The sequence below is a fragment of the Macaca fascicularis genome, chromosome 14 (assembly GCF_037993035.2).
Source record: "Macaca fascicularis isolate 582-1 chromosome 14, T2T-MFA8v1.1".
Classification (NCBI taxonomy): Eukaryota; Metazoa; Chordata; class Mammalia; order Primates; family Cercopithecidae; genus Macaca; species Macaca fascicularis.
In genome coordinates this window covers 74,147,067-74,166,713 of record NC_088388.1, presented here as the reverse complement: position 1 = coordinate 74,166,713, position 19,647 = coordinate 74,147,067, and the positions used below count along the sequence as shown (strand labels likewise).

Genomic DNA, 19,647 nt, shown 5'->3' with positions numbered 1-19,647 from the left:
TGCAGTGTGGTCACCCCTTCTGCACCTCATGTGTCCTTCAAGATTTTCCTCATTGCTACCTCTTCCCTTGAAGGCTTTTTTGTTTTTGTTTTTTGAGATGGAGTCTTGCTCTGTTGCCAGGCTGGAGTGCAGTGGCGCGATCTTGGCTCATTGCACCCTCCTCCTCCTGGGTTCAAGTGATTCTCCTGCCTCAGCCTCCAGAGTAGCTGGGACTACAGGTGCCCACCACCACGCCCAGCTAAGTTTTGTGTTTTTAGTAGAGATGGGGTTTCGCCATGTCGGCCAGGATGGTCTCAATCTCTTGACCTCGTGATCCGCCCACCTCAGCCTCCCAAAGTGCCGGGACTAAAGGCATGAGCCACAGCGGCCAGCCCTGAAGGCTTTCTTGACTCTCCAGATAGAACCACATAATCCCACCTCTCAGGCAGTATTGTGAGTGATTAAAAGTGTGGTCTCTGGAGCTGGAGTACCTGGGCTCTGATATCTAGATCTGTTGTTTACTTGCTGTGTGACCCTAGGTAAATTACTTAACCTCTCTGTGCCTCAGTTTTCTTATCTGTGAAGTGGGATAATAGTAATACTTGTTATAGAGTTGTTGGAGAAATAAGTGAGTTGATATTTATAACCAGCTTAGAGCAGTAACTGGACTTGGTTTCTCTCCTGGATAAGCTTTCTTTTTGTTGTTGTTGTTTGAGACAGAGTCTTACTGTGTTGCCCAGGCTGGAGTGCAGTGGCACAATCTCAGCTCACTGCAACCTCGCCTCCCGGGTTCAAGCGATTCTCCTGCCTCAGCCTCCCGAGTAGCTGGGATTACAGGCACGTGCCACCACATCCGGCTAGTTTTTTGTATTTTTTTTAGTAGAGATGGGGTTTCACTGTGTTAGCCAGGATGTTCTCGATCTCCTGACCTCGTGATCCGCCCGTCTCGGCCTCCCAAAGTTTTGGGATTACAGGCTTGAGCCACTGCGCCCGGCCATTTTTTTTGATTTCTAGATTCTCCTTTCTCCTTGACTTGAGACATATCTTGTTAGGGAAACCCAAGCATCTTTATAAAGTACTTTATGCTTGTTGTATAACAGAAAAATTATAGATATAAAGAATTGTGTGGGTGGCGGAGTCTTCTTCAACTCCTGTGAGTATTTAGGCACATTTCCCTTTTTTTCATTCTGTCTTTTTTTAGTTTTTTTTTTTTTTTTAAATTGAGATGTAATATACCGTAATATTCACACTTTTAGGGTAAAATTCAGTGGTTTTCGTATATATTCACAAGTTTGTATAACCATCACCACTATCCAATTCCAGAACATTTTCATCACCTCCCAAAGAAACTCTGTACCAATTAGCAGTCACTCCCCATTTCCCACTCCATCAACCCTTGGCAACCGCTAATTTACCTTCTCTCTAGCAATTTGCCTACTCTGAACATTTCATGCAAGTGGAATCCTATAATATGCAGCCTTCTGTGTCTGGCTTAATTTACTTAACAATGTTTTCAAGGTTCATTATGTTGTAGCATGAATCAGTACTTCATCCCATTTTATGACTATATAATATTCCATTGTATGTATAGACTGAATTTTAAAAAGATACATGTATTTGTTGATAGATTTTTTTCCCCACTCTTTTTGGCTATTTTGAATAATGCTGCTACAAACATTTATGCACAAGTTTTTGTGTGTGGACAGTTTCAGTTCCTTTGGGTGTATACCCAGGAGGGGACTTACTGAGTCATATGTTAACTCTTGGTTTAACTTTTAAACGAACCGCCAAACTGTTTTTCAAAGTGACGGCCCCACTTTCCAATCCCACCAGTGATGTATGAAGGTTCCAGTTTTTCCACATTCCTGTCCATACTTACTATCCTTCCTTTTGAGTATAGCCATCTTAATGGGTGTGAAGTGTATCATTGCAGTTTTGACTGATGACTGATGATGCTGGACATCTTTTCATGTGCTTATTGGCCACGTGAATATCTTCTTTGGAGAAATGCCTATTCAAACAAATCCATTGCCCATTTAAAAATGGGTGATTTGCCTGTTTGTTGTTGAGTTGCAATCGTTCTTTTTTTTTTTTTTTTTTTTTTTGAGACGGAGTCTCGCTCTGTTGCCCAGGCTGGAGTGCAGTGGCTGGATCTCAGCTCACTGCAAGCTCCGCCTCCTGGGTTCATGCCATTCTCCGGCCTCAGCCTCCCGAGTAGCTGGGACTACAGGCGCCCACCACCTCGCCCGGCTAGTGTTTTGCATTTTTTTTTAGTAGAGACGGGGTTTCACCGGGTTAGCCAGGGTGGTCTCGATCTCCTGACCTCGTGATCCACCCGTCTCGGCCTCCCAAAGTGCTGGGATTACAGGCTTGAGCCACCGCGCCCGGCGAGTTGCAATCGTTCTTAATATATCCTGGCTATTAGGACCTGATTTGAAAATATTTGCTCCATTCTGTGGGTTGTCTACTCCCTTCCCTCCTTCCTTCCTTCCTTCCTTCCTTCCTTCCTTCCTTCCTTCCTTCCTTCCTTCCTTCCTTCCTTTCTTTCTTTTTTTAATTATACTTTAAGTTCTAGGGTACAGGGCACCTGCAGGTTTGTTACATATGTATACATGTGCCATGTTTGTTTGCTGCACCCATTAACTCATCATTTACATTAGGTATTTCTCCTAATGCTATCCTTCCTCCCGCCCTCCACTCCCCGATATTCTCTTTCTTGACAGTGACTTTTGAAGCACAAAAGTTTTAAAATTTTGTCTACTTTTTCTTCAGTTGATTGTGCTTTTGGTGTCATATCTAAGAAATCATTGCCTAACCCAAGGTCATGAAGACTTTACTTATGTTTTCTGCTAAGAGTTTTATAGCTGCAGCTTTTACATTTAGGTCTCTCGTCCATTTACTTTTTTTTTTTTTTGAGACAAAGTCTTGTTCTCTTACCCAGGCTGGAGTGCAGTGGCATGATCTCGGCTCACTGCAACCTCCGCCTCCTGGGTTCAAGCGATTCTCCTGCCTCAGCCTCCCAAGTAGCTGGGATTACAGGCGCCCGCCACCACACCTGGCTAATTTTTTTTTTTTTTTTTGAGATGGAGTCTCGCTGTGTCTCCCAGGCTGGAGTGCAGTGGCGTGATCTCAGCTCACTGCAGGCTCCGCCTCCCGGGTTCACGCCATTCTCCCGCCTCAGCCTCCCAAGTAGCTGAGACTACAGGCGCCCGCCACCACGCCCGGCTAGTTTTTTGTATTTTTAGTAGAGACGGGGTTTCACCATGTTAGCCAGGATAGTCTCGATCTCCTGACCTCGTGATCCACCCGCCTCGGCCTCCCAAAGTGCTGGGATTACAGGCTTGAGCCACCGCGCCCGGTCCACCTGGCTAATTTTTGTATTTTTAGTAAAGACAGGGTTTCACCATGTTGACTAGGCTGGTCTCGAACTCCTGACCTCAGGTGATCTGCCCGCCTTAGCCTCCCAAAAGTGCTGGGATTACAGGTGTGAGACACAGCGCCCGGCCCCATTTGAGTTAATTTTTGTACATGATGTGAGGTCGGGATCTAACTTTGTTTTTTTGTGTGCGACTATCCAGTTGTCCTAGCACCATTTGTTGAAAACAATGTTCTTTCCCCATTGACTTGCCTTGGCTCCTTTGTAAAAAAATCAATTGACCATAAATATATGGGTTCATTTCTAGACTCTCAATTATATCCCATTGATCTACATGTCTTTTTTTTTTTAAGATGGAGTCTCACTCTGTCACCCAGGCTGGAGTGCAGTGGCACCATTTCGGCTCACTGCAAGCTCCACCTCCCAGGTTCACGCCATTCTCCTGCCTCAGCCTCCCGAGTAGTTGGGATTACAGGTGCCCTCCACCATGCCCGGCTAATTTTTTTTTTTTTTTTTTTTTTTTTTTTTTTTTTGAGACAGGGTCTCGCTCTGCCGCCCAGGCTGGAGTGCAGTGGCGTGATCTTGGCTCACTGCAAGCTCCGCCTCCCGGGTTCACGCCATTCTCCTGCCTCAGCCTCCCGAGTAGCTGGGACTACAGGCGCCCGCCACCTCGCCCGGCTAGTTTTTTTGTATTTTTTAGTAGAGACGGGGTTTCACTGTGTCAGCCAGGATGGTCTCGATCTCCTGACCTCGTGATCCGCCCGTCTCGGCCTCCCAAAGTGCTGGGATTACAGGCGTGAGCCACCGCACCCGGCCCTATATGTCTGTTTTTATGCCAGCACAATATAGTCTTGATTACTGTAGCTTTGTAGTAAGTTTTGAAAGTGGGAAGTGTGAGTCTTCTAACTTGGTTCTATTATTATTATTATTTTTAAGATAGTTTGGCTATTCTGGCTCCCTGGCATTTCCTTATGAATTTTAGGATCAGCTTGTCAATTTCTGCAAAAAAGCTAGCTGGGATTTGATAAAGATTATATTGAATCAGTTAGGGGAGCGTAGGCATCTTAACAACATTAAGTCTTCTCATTTTTTTGTTTTGGGTATTTATTGAGTGTAAAGTTGAGCTCATGCCAAACGTACTGTTCTGATTCCTGACTTACTCTGCTTACTATTCTATGATAGGCATTTCCTTATGTTATGAAAGATGGAAACCTAATTTCAGTGCTGTATAATATTCCATTGTTGGCTGGGCACAGTGGCTCATGCCTGTAATCCCAGTACTCTGGGAGGCCGAGGCAGGTGGATTGTCTGAGCTTAGAAGTTCGAGACCACCCTGGACAATATGGTGAAACCCTCTCTCTACTAAAATACAAAAAATTAGCTGGGCATGGTGGCACACGCCAGTAATCCCAGCTACTTGGGAGGCTGAGGCAGGAGAATCGCTTGAGCCCGGGAGGTGGAGGTTGCAGCAAGCCGCGATGGCGCCACTGTATTCCAGCCTGGGTGACAGAGTGAGACCCATCTCAAAAAATAAAGGAAAAAAATATTCCTTGTGTAGCTGTATCATGTAGAATTATAAACTCTTGTTTTGGTGTAATCAATGTTGGAAGGTGCTTCGTTTGGGTCCTTTGTCGTGTAGCCCTCTCCCTGACAGGCACAAAGGGACACTGGGAGGACTGATGGCTCACCGAAGAGCAGTGAAATATTAGTGTCAAAGTTGGTCCACAGGTACCCTGTGCTGCAGGTGGGGAATGGGGCTCACTGGAGAAGCTGACATTCTGGTTCATGGAGAGTTGACTTACCCGTCTTCCTGGCAGCATCACCTTGATGGAATGGAATCAGAAGACAGCATCCAGCAGTCTGCACGGACACTGATAGGGCATGTTTGGTTTAGGCATGTTTTTCTAGAACAGTGGATCTGAAACATTTTAAAATTTGCATCGTGAAATTCGTTTTACGTTGTAATTCAGTACACACACATTCACCTGAAACAAACATTTTGCTAAATAATACTCTATTATTTATTTATTTATTTATTTAATTTTGAGACAGAGCCTTACTCTGTCACCCAGGCTGGAGTGCAGTGGCGCGATCTCACCTTACTGCAACCTCTGCCTCCCAGGTTCAAGTGATTCTCATGCCTCAGCCTCCTGAGTAGTTGGGATTACAGGCATGTGCCACCACACCTGGCTAATTTTTTGTATTGTTAGTAGAGACAAGGTTTCACTATGTTCACCAGGCTGGTCTCGAACTCCTGGCCTCAAGTGATCTGCCCGCCTTGGCCTCCCAAGTGTTGGGATTATAGGCTTGAGCCACTGTGCCCAGCCAATACTCACTTTTTGTATCAGCCAGGAGAAGCCAGCCTGCAGCAGTAAGAACCCCCAAATCTTAGTGGCTCAAGAGCTTTCATTCTCCTTTATGCTACACATCTGTCATGTAGTGGGGCAGCCCTGGGATTTAGGTTGATGGAGGCTTTCTCATGCAGATCATTGCTGGTTTCAGTGGCAAAGGAAAGACAGCATGGCAGGCAAAAGAATGCTCTTCCCAAAGATGTCTACGTCATAATCCTTGGAACCTGTGAATATGATATGTCACATGGCAGAGGGTAATGAAGGTTGCAGATGGAATTAAGGTTGCTAATTAACCGACCTTAAAATAGGGAGATTGTTCTGGATTATCCAGATGGGTTCAACATAATCCCAGGGGTCTTTATAAATGGAAGAGAGAGGCAGAAGAGAAGATCAGAGTGAGGCAATGTGATAAGAACTCGACCTGCTCTTGCTGGCTTTGAAGATAGAGGCAGGGGCCATGAGCCAAGGAATGTGGGCAGCCCCTAGAAGCTGGGAAGGTCAGGGAAACAGATTTATCCCTTGAGCCTCCAGAAATGAATGCAGCCCTGCGGGTACCTTGAATTTAGTCCAGTGAGCCCCATTTAGTGTTTCTGAACTACCAAACTATAATATGTTGTGTGTGTGTGTGTGTGGGTTTTTTTTTTTTTTTTTTGAGACAGGGTTTCCTTCTGTCGCCCAGGCTCAAGTGCAATGGCACAATCTTGACTCACTGCAGCCTCCGCCTCCTAGGTTCAAGTGATCCTCCCATCTCAGCCTTTGAGTAGCTGGTACTATAGGCACACGCCACTACGCCTGGCTAATTTTTGTATTTTTGTAGAGACGGAGTTTCACCATGTTGCCCACACTGGTCTTGAACTCCTGAACTCAAGTGATCCTCCCACCTCGGCCTCCCAAAGTGCTGGGATTACAGGCGTGAGCCACCACACCTGACCTGTTTGTGTTGGTTTAGGCCACTAAGTGTGTGGTAACTTGTTACAGCAGCCATAGAAAACGAATACAGAGGGCATGGGGAATGAAGCACCAGCACTTAAATCTGCCTGGCGCTGACATCTGGCACTTCTACTCATATTTCATTGGCCAGAGCAAGCCACATGGACATGCCTAACTTCATAGTACCACAGAAATCTGATATTCACATACCCCCAGGCTTAGAGGGAAACTGAATTTTGGTGAATATAATAATGTCTATTATACCTTGCTACCTGCAGTGCATGCTTATATTTTCTATTCCATTCCATTTCATTAAAAAAAAAAATCTCTTAAGTTGGTTATTTATTTATTTATTTATTTATTTATTTATTTATTTTTGAGACGGAGTCTTGCTCTGTTGCCTAGGCTGGAGTGCAGTGGCACCATCTCAGCTCACTGCAACCTCTGCCTCCCTGGTTCAAGCAATTCTTCTGCCTCAGCCTCCCGAGTAGCTGGCACTACAGACGCATGACACCATGCCTGGCCAATTTTTGTATTTTTAGTAGAGACGGAGTGTCACTATGTTGACCAGGCTGGTCTTGAACTCCTGACCTCAAGTGATCCTCCCACCTCCACCTCCCAAAGTGCTGGGATTACAGGCATGAGCCACCATGCCCAGCCATAAGTTGGTTTTATTATCAACTAGTATGTTGTGATCCCCTGTTTGGAAAACATTACAGACCCTCTTCTGCCCAGGCCTCCTGGACCATATGACACACCTAGATATAGCTGATTGGCCCAGGTGTGGAACACATGACCAATGCTGACCAATCAAATTCCTCTCCTGGGAATTTGGAAGTGGGCCATTCAACCAGTTAGCGGTGGGAAGCTGAGTGAGAAGCACAGTGGAAACAGTGTCAGAGTGGGAGTCACATCCAAGCCAAAAGGATGGAGGAGGAGAAAAGCCTTGAGTAAGTAGAGACAGCTGGTCCACAGAGGCAAGGGGGCAGCCGCCCAGAAAGCAGTGCAACTGGGGGAACATGCAGCCCCAGGAGGAGAGGTGCAGAGAGAGTGAGACTGCCTGAGATTCAGATGGCTTCCCAGGTCCTGCGCCAGCCACCATGCATCCTGCCTGCATCCCTTGAGAGTTTTGCCTTCTTATAACATGCCCTCCGCTTTTCTTGAGCTACCCTGGGTGGTGGGGTCAGGTGTGGTGGGGGCTGGTTGTGTTTCTCGTCTCCACTGAGGCTTAATCAGCTGGAACACTGCCCGTATGTCTCTTATAGGCACCCAGCTCTGTGAATCAGGCTGTGGGGCATAGATGGGGCTGGGGGCGAGACAGACCCTGCCTCTGGCATCCTGGAAATTTAGCTTTGACCAGTCTTGGACGTGTGTGCATGCTCTTCAAAGTTGACAGACAGAGCCATCTGTGTGACACTGCATAGGTGGAGGTCCCAGGAAACGAAAAATCCTCACAGGGGCCTCTTTTCTGATAGTGTTAGGGTCGGGAAGTCAGAGGAGTTTTATCACAGAGGGCTTGACAGTGTCACGGAGTGGAAAGTACATGGGCTCTGGAGACAGGCAGACCATGCTTCACCTTGGTGAGCCTCAATTTCATCTCTGAAATGAGATTGTAAGGATCAGCAGTATTCTAGGAAAAATAACTAAAGTCACGTCTAGAGCATGGCATGCTCTTGGGGAATGTGGTGGCTGCTGCTGTCATTTGAGGAAGCCATCAGAGTCCTGCTTCCTGAAGGAGGTGGTCCTGGTGCTGACGAGGTTAGCAGCAGGTCATTCCCCACTGCTGGCCACACTTCCTACCGTGGTCACACTCACTCTGCCCCTTGCCCCTCTCCTCTCCTCATTTCCCCTCTTTATTGTTATTCCCAGTGTTGTTGAAAACACCCGGTTTAGGAAAACAGCCGGGTTGGATATGAAGCACCCAGCTTCTGGAGGCAGGCAGACAGAATTGGGTCTGAATCCTGACTGAGCCCCTGGCTTGCTGTGTGTTCTTGCAGAAATTACTGCATCTCTGTGAGCCTTGAGCTAATTACCTGTAAAATGAGGATGATAATCCCCATTTCACAGAGCTATTATGAGAAATAATTAGCCACTCAACAAAGTTCTGTCTTCCCTCCCTCCCTTCGTGAAGTTGCCCCTTCCGGCCTGACCAGGGTGTCTCGCTCCTTCCAACAGTCCCTGGAATGGTTTTCCCTGACTCAGTTGTTAGTGGGCTCAGGCACTGTGGCCTCTCTTTCCCTCAGACCATGGACTCCCAGGGCTTCTGGAAGCAGGTGGAGTCCCTTGTGGCTGGTGCCACTTCTCTGGTCTTCTCTGCAGGCCAGTCCCACCTTGGGAGCTGCTGCTTCAAACTGTGTGATCTGTTTATTTCCTCACTTTAGCAATTATCACACTCCAGCTGACTGTGGCATCTTCACACTCTGAACACTAATAAATATTTATGAGAAGGAAGCTGGATGTGGTGACTCACGCCTGTAATCCCAGCATTTTGGGAGGCTGGAAGTGGGCGGATCACTTGAGGTCAGGAGTTTGAGACCAGCCTGACCAACATGGTGAAACCCCGTCTCTATTAAAAACACAAAAATTAGCCTGGCCTGGTGGTGCACGCCTGTAATCCTAGCTACAAGGGAGGCTGAGGCACGAGAATCACTTGAACCAGGGGGATGGAGGTTGCAGTGAGCTGAGATCACACCACTGCACTGTAGCCTGGGCAACAGAGCGAGACTCAGTCTCAAAAAAATAAGAATGAATAAATAAATAAATACATATTTATGAGGAGGAGAAAAGCCCAGTCTCCCAGGGGAGGTGGGGCGGGATGTGCCAGGCTTCTTAGCAAGCCATGCTCACACCCATCAGTGGTTCCTGCCAGCCCAGAAGTGAGAGGTGGGGGTGGGCAGGGCCAGGGCTATGAAGGCAGCGCAGAGCCACCACCCACTCACCATCTCTTCCGGAAGGAGGCAGGAGTGGCTGTCCCTGTGCCTTGGCGGGCCTCACTGTCCTGCCCACCCTGGTGCCTGCTGGGCCCTGTGCTCCTGGGGGAGGACTGGGTGGCAGGAAGCCCTCTCAGCCTCAGGTGTGCCTACCCTACCCCTGTCCATGGCTGTTTTAGCCTCTCTTATTTCATCTTTCATTTTCACCCGTCCAGGGTCTGTGTCCCTATCCTCCTCTCTCTTCCCCAACCCCCTGTCTTATCTCGGGGTCTCTGTCTCTATCTTTCAATTTTCTTCTCTCCCTCCCAACAATTACTTTGAGAGATCCTGGAGCTAGCTGTTGGGGAAGGGGGTCTCAGGCTCCAAGACCCAGCTTGTGGGAGAGGGCAGGAGGAGATATGGAAGGCAAGTGAGTTCCACTTTTTGGGAGTCATGGACTACATCTCGACCTGATTCCTTGTCTAGCACTGCTGGGTGACCATGGCTTATTCTCTGCCTTTCCTGGGCTTCAGTTTCTGTTAAGTAAGGTGGTTGATTCCTTCACTCATTCATTCCTTCACCTGTTCAACTGTTTACTGAGTGTTTGCTACCTGCCATTCATTTTTTGTTTGTTTGTTTTTGTTTTGAGACTGAATCTTATTCTGTTGCCCAGGCTGGAGTGCAGTGGCACGATCTTGGCTCACTGCAACCTCCGTCTTCTGGGTTCAAGTAATTCTCCTACCTCAGCCTCCCAAGTAGCTGGGATTACAGGTGCCCGCCACCACGTCAGCTTATTTTTGCATTTTTAATAGAGACGGGGTTTCACCACGTTAGTCAGGCTGGTCTTGAACTCCTGACTTCCTCAGCCTCCCAAAATGTTGGGATTACAGGCATGAGCCACTGTGCCTAGACCCATCGTTTATTAAACAATGATTGCAGTGCCATTCTGGGTGCTTGGGATAGATGCATCTGTGGATAAGAGAAACAAAGATCCTTGCCCTCGTGGAGTGACATGTTAGCAGAGCAGACACATAATAAACAAGTAAAATATGTATACGTTCGAAAGTGTTAAGTGTTGGCTGGGCGCGGTGGCTCACACCTGTAATCTCAGCACTTTGGGAAGTCAAGGTGGGCAGATTGCTTGAGTCCGGAAGTTCAAGACCAGCCTAAGCAATATGGTGAAATCCCATCTCTACCAAAAAACAAAACAAAACAAGAAAACAAAAAATAAAAATTAGCCTGGGGTGGTGGCGTGTGCCTGTGGTCCCAGTGACTTGAGAGGCTGAGCAGGGAAGATCATTTGAGCCTGGAAGGCAGAGGTTGAAGCAGTGAGCAGAAATCACACCACTGCACTCCAGCCTGGGTGACAGAGTGAAACCCTGTCTCAAAACGGAAAGTGATGAGTGCTATGGAAAAAGAAGAAGTGGAGCAAGAGAGGGACTTCAGGCCCGGGACACAGTGCGGTTGAGCATGCAGATGTCTCAGGGAGAGCCTCTGAACTGTCCCTGAGGTGGGAATCGCCCTGGTGTGCTCGAGGACCAGCCAGGGGCAGATGTGGCTGGAGATGGGTGAGGGAGAGTAGTAGGAGGTGACACCAGGAGGTGAGAGTAGATCACACAGACCTTACAACATGCCAGGCTTTTCCTCGCTTGAGCTTAGAAAATTTGCACTTGGAGACTTCCGCAGCCTGCCCTGCAAAGACCTGACTGCAAGGGGGCTGTTGCGTAGCCCAGGAGAGCTCTAATGGCTATCGTGGAGGCTTACCAGTGGAGATGGTAAGAGCAGATTACATGGGCACTATTCGGATCTCAAGCTTGCATGGTGCCTGTCAGTCACTCCAGCCCTGGTCCCCGGTCCTGCCTCAAGGTGGCCCACAGGAACTTGCTCCTGGGCAGGATTTGTGAACCCTGGCCTGACCTGTCTTTCTCTCCACAGAGTGTTCAAGAAGGCCAGTCCGAATGGAAAGGTGAGTCTGTAACAGCTGTGCCCAGCAACTCCCTGACCTCACACTCTGGTCATTTTCTGTTGGGAAGCAGAGGAAATGGCATGTCCCCTGAAGTGCACACCTCTGTGGGAGGGGGCAGGTGCTGCTCCCCGTCTTAGGGGTGACACAGCTCTGTCTTTTGGAGCTGTCAGTTGAAGGGGGAAGGACACACTCAGGAAACTTTCTGAGTGGGGAAGCACAGCTCCCTGAGCTCTGGTGTGGAGAGAGATGGCCTGTCATAGAGAGACTTCAGTAAGTGTGTGACAGTGGAGGACAAGCCAATCAGTAAGCGCCGAGGGCCCTGGGGGAGTGAGTCCCCTGCTGTGAGAGGACCCTTAGCCAGGGCAGCTCCCAGGGTCTGGCTCTCTTGCTTTCTCCCTGCAGGCCCAGACGCCATCCTGCTTCCCCCTCAGTTCAGCAGGTAGACATTGACACCATTCCACACCAGGTCTGGGCTGAGCCGGTGGGGACAGGGGCAGGGTCTACTGAGATGAATGAGGCACAGCCTGTGCCTCTCACAGCCAGATGGCAGAGACAGACACCGAAATCCATCATTTCAGCATGAAGTGGCAGGTGGGAGATATGGGGCCATCGGGGCTGCAGGACCCAGCCTGGTGGGCAGTGGCAGCTTCTAGGAGGGATGCATTTCCAGCAAGGCAAGGTGAAAACAGCGTTGTAGGCAGGACACAAAAGCATAGGGACTGTGGGAATCTTAAGCAGCTGAGTTCAGAGTGCCAAGAGGGAGGCTGAGGCTGAGAGGCTGCAGGGCTGGTCACAGGAACCCTGTGGCTTGGCTTACGAGCTGGCCTGGGTTGGCAAATAGCACCACATGTGCTTCCACATCTCTCTTCTGTGCCCACAGCAGATAACATCAGTCGCCATCGCCCTTTCCTGCTGCACCAGGGTTTCATCTTAGATTTCTTCTTAGCCCAGAGTCCCAGACAGCTCCCTGCCCCCTCTCCCCGCTGGTAGATCTGAGTTGGCACTTGGAATGAAACCCATTTGTCATCCTTATTTTTGGACACTGAGGAACCATTAATGGGTTTCAGGCGGCAGTAGCATGGTTAGATTTGAATTTTAGGGCTGGGCGTGGTGGCTCACACCTATAATCCCAGCACTTTGAGAGGCCAAGGTGGGTGGATCACTTGAGGTCAGGAGTTTGAAACCCTGTCTCTACTAAAAATACAAAAATTAGCCAGGCGTGGTGGTGCATGCCTGTAGTTCCACCTATTTGGGAGACTGAGGTGTGAGGATCACTTGAACCGAGGAGGCAGAGGTTGCAGTGAGCTGAGATTGCACCACTGCACTCCAGCCTGGGCGACAGAGCGAGACTCCATCTCAAAAAAAAAAAAAAAAAAAAAGATTTGCGTTTTAGAATGTCTAGTCTAGCTAAAGAGGAGAGCAGGCTCTCAGCGAGTGAGCAGCAAGGGGCTGGTGTGGTAGTCTAGGCAGGAGTGGCTGTGGGGATGGAAAGGGATGGACCTGAGAAATAATGATGGCGATTGAGTCACGAGGATTGAAGGGTTGTTGAGCAACAGACACATCAGGGTGACACTCTGGATCTGGTTTAGCTGCTGGAATTCTGTCTCGGAGTTTTTCCCTCCTGGCTGGCTACTGAGTGGGGCATGAGTCCCCGACCCCTCAGTGCTTCAGAAGGCAAGTCGTCACACACAGAACTGCTAACTGTGTGAGGCGGTGCATTTGTTCATTAGCTGGAGGTCACCTTTCCACAATGTATATCTATTTTAAAACATTGTGTTGTGCATGATAAATAACATATACTTTTAAGTCAATTTAAAAAATCAATTAGGCTGGGCGCGGTGGCTCACGCCTGTAATCCTAGCACCTTGGGAGGCCGAGGCAGGCTGATCACCTGAGGTTAGGAGTTTGAGACCAGCCTGACGAACATAGTGAAACCCCGTCTCTACTAACAATGCAAAAATTAGCCGCACGTGGTGGTGCACGCCTATAATCCCAGCTACTCAGGAGGCTGAGGCAGGAGAATCACCTGGACCCGGGAGGCTGAGGTTGCAGTGATCTGAGATCGCGCCATTGCACTCTAGGCCGGACAACAAGAGCAAAATTCCATCTCGATAAAAAAAAAATTAAGAGAAAGAAAACGAGTCCTCGTATCAGTGGATCCCTGCCTGGCTACATGGGAGGAGGAGCAACTGAAGAACACAGTGCGGCCCGCGTTCAGAGCCTCTGAGGGCTCCGTGCTCCTGCCTGCCTGGGGGCTCTCACCCTCTGAGATGCCCGCACTCCCATTCACCTGGCTTCTCTGCCGCTGCTGCTCCACCGGCAGTGGTGCTTGGCATGAAGATCTCTCCAGGCCTCAGTGTCCTCATCTGTAAAACAGGAACAATAATGACTTCTTCACAGGGTTTTGGGAGGAAGAGGTGCTTTTAAGATTTTACAAGGGTTTGCGAATCTTGGTATTAGGGATGGGGTGAAGGCCCAAGTCCAGTTAGGATTTTGATAAGAGTTAGGGATGGGTCTGGAGTTTCAGAGGCTGCTCTCAGGGTTTCCTCCAGGGCAGGGTCCTATGTCCTCCGGGCCTGCGGCTGCTAACGCCCCCTATGCCTCTCCTCCCCAGCTCACCGTCTACCTGGGAAAGCGGGACTTTGTGGACCACATCGACCTCGTGGACCCTGTGGGTGAGTCCCTGGAGGGCGAGAGGAGGGCTGGGGGAACATGGGGCTGGCCAAGCCTCCCAGAAATAGCTCTCAGCTCTCCAGAGGGGCTTGGTGCCAAGAACGGGGGTGGATGGCTTCCTGCTTCAGACAGCAAGCATTTACTGAGCAGCTACTTTCCCACTCAAGTGAGGACTGCAAGAAGAGACTGTGGGAAGGACTGAGGTAGAATCAGGGAAGGCGTCCTGATGACGGTAAGAAGGGTGAGGGTGATGACGACAGACACCACCACTTACTATAAGGCGTGTCATGTAGCAGACAGTGGGGGTGGCTATGATGACTAGCCCTGCTTTACAGACAAGGAGAATGAGGCACAGAGTGGCTCAGTGACTTACTCCAGGTCACAGAGCGAGTAGATAGAGGAGCCCGGTTCAAACCTGGCAGAGTCTGCAAAACTCTTTGTTCTGCTTCCGTGTGATGGCAAAGGGTGGGAGAGAGAGGGAGAGTCCTTCTTAGAACTTGTGAAATGGGAGCTGTCCTCACGTACATGGCGGTCCTGCCAGGACCTGGGCTGTGGCCGAAGGCATCTTCCAGGTTCTTATTCAAATTCAGGGTTTTGCAATCTCTGCATGCTTGACATTTTGGACTGGATAATTCTTTGTTGGTGTGGCCTGTCCTGTGTGTTATAGGCTGGATAGCCACATCCCTGGCCTCTACTCATTCAATGCCCAGAGTACCTCATGCTCCAGTTAGGACAACTAAAAATGTCTTTAGGCCGAGTACAGTGGCTCATGCCTGTAATCCCAGCATTTTGAGAGGCTGAGGCAGGAGGATCACTTGATGTCAGGAGTTCGAGACCATCCTGGCTAACATGGTGAAACCCTGTCTCTACTAAAAATACAAAAATTAGCTGGGCGTGACGGTGGGCACCTGTAATTCTCCCACCCCAGCTACTCGGGAGGCTGGGATGGGAGAATCGCTTGAACCCGGGAGATGAAGGTTGTAGTGGAGCTGAGATTGTGCCACTGCACTCCAGCCTGGGAGACAGAGTGAGACTCCATTTCGGGGAAAAAAAAAAAAAAAAAAAAGTCTTTATTCGTTGCCAAAGTGTCTTATCTGGGGGCAGAATCACCCTGATTAAGAATGACTGCTCTCATTGGAAGAGCCTTGGTCTCATGGTCTCTTCTCATGCCTGTTTGTGAGAGGGAAGCCTAGAATTACTCCTATTTTATAAATGGGCACAGTGAGGTCCAAAGAGGTTCAATGATTTTTGAAAGATGAGCAAGCCAGCTGGGCATGGTGGCTCATGCCTATAATCCCAGCACTTTGGAAGGCAAATCACCCGAGGTCAGGAGTTTGAGACCAGCCTGGCCCACAGGGTGAAATCCCATCTCTACTAAAAAATAAAAATGGCCGGGCGCGGTGGCTCAAGCCTGTAATCCCAGCACTTTGGGAGGCCGAGACGGGCGGATCACGAGGTCAGGAGATCGAGACCATCCTGGCTAACACGGTGAAACCCCGTCTCTACTAAAAAATACAAAAATCTAGCCGGGTGAGGTGGCGGGCGCCTGTAGTCCCAGCTGCTCGGGAGGCTGAGGCAGGAGAATGGCGTAAACCCGGGAGGCGGAGCTTGCAGTGAGCTGAGATCCGGCCACTGCAGTCCAGCCTGGGCAACAGAGCAAGACTCCGTCTCAAAAAAAAAAAATAAATAAATAAATAAATAAAAATAAAAATAATAATAAAAAAAAAAAAGCAGAGCATGGTGGTGCACAACTGTAGTCCCTGCTACTGGGGTGGCTGAGGCGTGAGAATCCTTTGAACCCGGGAGGCAGAGTTGCAGTGAGCAGAGATCATGCCACCGCACTCCAGCCTGGGTGACAGAGCAAGACTCTGTCTTAAAAAAAAAGACGAGCAAATCAAAGTGAGGCCTAGTGTGGCCTCTCCCATCAGTGTCCCTGCGGGCTGTCCTGGGGCCAGGGCAGGAGTGATTTGTGTGGTCCCTGAGCCAAGGGAGCGAGCCCAGCTGCGGACTTCAGCTCACCAGGAGGAAGACCTGGGGACACTGGGCTCCAGGGGCCAGGGGACAGTCAGCAGAGCCCTTCATGGCCTGGAGCAAACACCCCCACTTCTCCCCTCCAACCCTGCCTAGGATGCTGTTTGGTGTCTTCTGAAGCTCAGTGTCCCTCTGCCATTGGCATCTTCTCCCTGTGCTGGCCCCTCAGAGGCTGGGAGCAGGCATCCCGGTGCTCACCTGTGGCTGCTTCATGTTGTCATTTCTGGTGGCCCTCTGAGGCCAGGGTTATCCGTACCCATTGGCCTACTAAGGACAGCAGCAGAGGCAGCCCAGAGACTGGGAGAGGAGAGGGGTAGGAATCTAGCCCCCAACACACGCAGGCACCCTGAGAGCTGTTCAGCAGGTGTTCACAGAGCACCCCCTCTGTATCAGGCCCCTTGTGAGCCCTGGGATCCCCGAACACTCTGGGGCACTGTGCGGAGCTGCTCTGTGACCCTTCTCCCATAGTGACCCTGCCATTTGGCTTGATCTGATGATACCCTCCCTATGCTTACCGGTTCCCCACCAAACCTGCACACAAGTCCGAGCCCACTGGCCTCACCAACGGGACACTGGTGATCCATCCTGGCCCTCCTCTTCCACTGGCGGTGGAATGACAATGGGTTAGAGGGTAGGGGGAGAGAGAGGAAAGAAAGGTTTGGCCAGAGATAGACAGGGGATGTCAGCCAAGGGGGTGACCCTGAACCAGTGTTTCTGGCCTCCTGAGGTGCTGAGTAGAGATGTCCTTTGTGTTCAGCTGGACTCTGCTCCCGAGGGCCAGGGCACTGAGGCACCTTCCACAACCTGCAGAGTGCTCTCGAGTGCTCGGCGCTGTCTAAGTGCTGCACGCATGTGCACATTCATGCGTATACCCATTCAGTCCTCACAGGAGACCCATGAGGGAGGCACTGCAGATCACAACCCCTGATTCACATGTGGCAAGCCCAAGAAGCTCTGAAAACCTAGCATTGCTTCCAAGTTTAATGCAGAATTCATTCATTGGCAAACCTGACCCCAACTGATGTGAGGCTATATTTAGCCTCTTGGTGAGAATATTTGTGTTCCTACGGAGGTATCAATGGCTTTAGTAATAGGGTGCAGATCTTGCAGAGGTCATTACAGAATATATGGAACGTGTACCATTTTGCCTATTTTATTTTATTTTGAGACAGAGTCTCGCTGTGTTGCCCAGGCTGGAGTGCAGTGGCATGATCTCAGCTCACTGCAGCCTCCGCCTCCCAGGTTCAAGTGATTCTCTTGCTTCAGTCTCCCAAGTAGCTGGGACTACAGGTGTCCACCACCATGCCCGGCTAATTTTTGTATTTATAGTAGAGATGAGGTTTCACCATATTGGCCAGGCTGGTCTTGAACTCTTGGCCTCAAGTGATCCACCCGCCTCAGCCTCCCAAAGTGTTGGGATTATAGGCATAAGCCCCCATGCCCGGCCCATTTTGCCTCTCTATGCTTCACAATTTCTAAATTCCAAAGTATACCTGGTTCTAGGAGTTTTGGACCTGTGTTACTATTCTTACTAACATATGAAGAAACAGAAGTGTTAACTAACCTGCTTAAAGTCACCAGCTGGGTCTGTTAGGCTGGCCTGGGATGAGGGAAAGGTAGAGCATGGTGGAGGTCGGCAGTGCCACCCTCTAGGTGCCGGCCTTTCCATTTTTCTCAGGATGATTTTAGATGGACATATGGTTGAATCTGGGCTTGGGCTGGTGTTTGGGGGCGCAGAGGTTTGGGAGGCCAGGTTGGGAGAGGCTGCTCACTCTCTGTCCTTTCCCCAGATGGTGTGGTCCTGGTGGATCCTGAGTATCTCAAAGAGAGGAGAGGTAGGCTGTGGCCCCCATCCCCAGCCTGTCAAGGGCCTCCTCTTCCCCCTGGACCTCTAGCATAGGATCTCCCTGTCCGTCCCCACTGGTTCCCCTGAAAGCCTCAACAAATACCCCCACAGATGCCCTTGCCTCCTCCAGCCTGGGACGGCCCTGCCCCAAGCCTACTTTGGGAGAAGGTTTCCCTATGCCCTGAGCACTTTCACATCAATATGTCATGACTATGGCAAGGCTGGGGATGCCAGCAGGGCAGGATTAGGGTCTTCTTTAACAGAACAGAACGTTGATACCGGGGCAGTATCAATGTGCACCAATGTGCAGGAAGACAATGTGCACCAATGTGCACCAATGGGCGACTGAGCTGTGACAAGATCCTTGCCTTCCAGATACCACCCAGCACTTGCCCTGCCCCTACAACTCCCTGCTCCTTCCTCAGTCCTCCTACCCCCACCCCAGGCCTGCCAGACTACTCCAGCCCCCGCCAAGCCTGTCAGACCATTTCCATACCCCTCCACACATGCCCTGGAGAGAGGTGGGAGGGGGAAGAAGGACAGGGCTTGCTCAGCAGGCAGCCCCCTCCTCCTCCCAGGGGCCAGGCCATGGCATCCTTCCAGGTACTCAATACCAGCCCCTCCTGGTGGAGACAGTACAGCCATCCCCAAAGAGCTTGGGACAGGCCTGGGGCCTCCAGCAGGGCTTGTCCCATGGCTGCTGTTGGCACTCTGGGGGGCTCACCTGCTGCTCTCCCAGGCCCCTCCTCAGTGCTCCTTGCTCCCCACAGTCTATGTGACGCTGACCTGCGCCTTCCGCTATGGCCGGGAGGACCTGGATGTCCTGGGCCTGACCTTTCGCAAGGACTTGTTTGTGGCCAACGTGCAGTCCTTCCCACCAGCCCCCGAGGACAAGAAGCCCCTGACGCGGCTACAGGAGCGCCTCATCAAGAAGTTGGGCGAGCATGCCTACCCTTTCACCTTTGAGGTCAGGAACTGCCACCCCTGGAGCCCCATTCCAGAAATACCACCTCTAGGAAGCCCTCTGGGGTGGGCATGAGGGGTCGGTGTGGGTCATCTGCTCCCTGCCACCCAGTTTCCCAGTGTATGCTGGGACCTGGGGCACTGACACCTATGTTACCTGGTAAGTGTCTCTTCTCTAGCCCCTGCTGGGGTTTGTCACCTGTACCTTTGGGCCACTCAGACCGAGGCCAGGTCATTGGTGGGAGAAAGGGGGCGCCAAGGGGCTTCAGAGAAAGCAGGAGCCCTTTGTGGCCTGTGAGTCACTGCAAGGTGTCTCCCGCTCAGATCAGCTCCCCACTTGCCTGGTTTAACCCAGCTCGCAAGAGAGGGATGGCAAGTAGGTGATCTGTCTGCTCCACCACCTTTCAAATCAGAGACTAAGATGCTGGATTTCAAAATCTCAAGTTTCTTAGGCTCTCTGATTCTGAGATTCAGTGTGGTCCCTCCCTTTCTGGGAGACTTAGAGAGTGGAGAGGGTTATGGAGTCACCTTTTCCACATAGACATGTTAGCTCCCTATGGCTGCTGAAACAAATTGCCACAAACTTGGCAGCAATTAAAACAACACAGATGTATGAGCCTACA

General features: G+C 50.2%; 1 protein-coding gene across 12 annotated transcripts in view; it reads left to right on the top strand.

Annotated features, from left to right (window-relative positions):
* ARRB1 (arrestin beta 1) overlaps window positions 1-19,647 on the top strand; it is a 95,854-nt gene that overhangs the window by 53,053 nt on the left and 23,154 nt on the right. For all 12 annotated transcript variants that reach the window (XR_012423518.1, XR_012423519.1, XM_045371299.2 and 9 more), the window contains exons 2-5: window positions 11,481-11,511; window positions 14,126-14,186; window positions 18,006-18,050; window positions 18,832-19,028. Coding sequence is in view for 10 of the 12 variants with exons in the window: in XM_045371299.2 (XP_045227234.1) it covers window positions 11,481-11,511; window positions 14,126-14,186; window positions 18,006-18,050; window positions 18,832-19,028 (334 nt within the window). In the remaining 2 variants the exon portion in view is untranslated. The remainder of the gene's footprint in view (window positions 1-11,480; window positions 11,512-14,125; window positions 14,187-18,005; window positions 18,051-18,831; window positions 19,029-19,647) is intronic.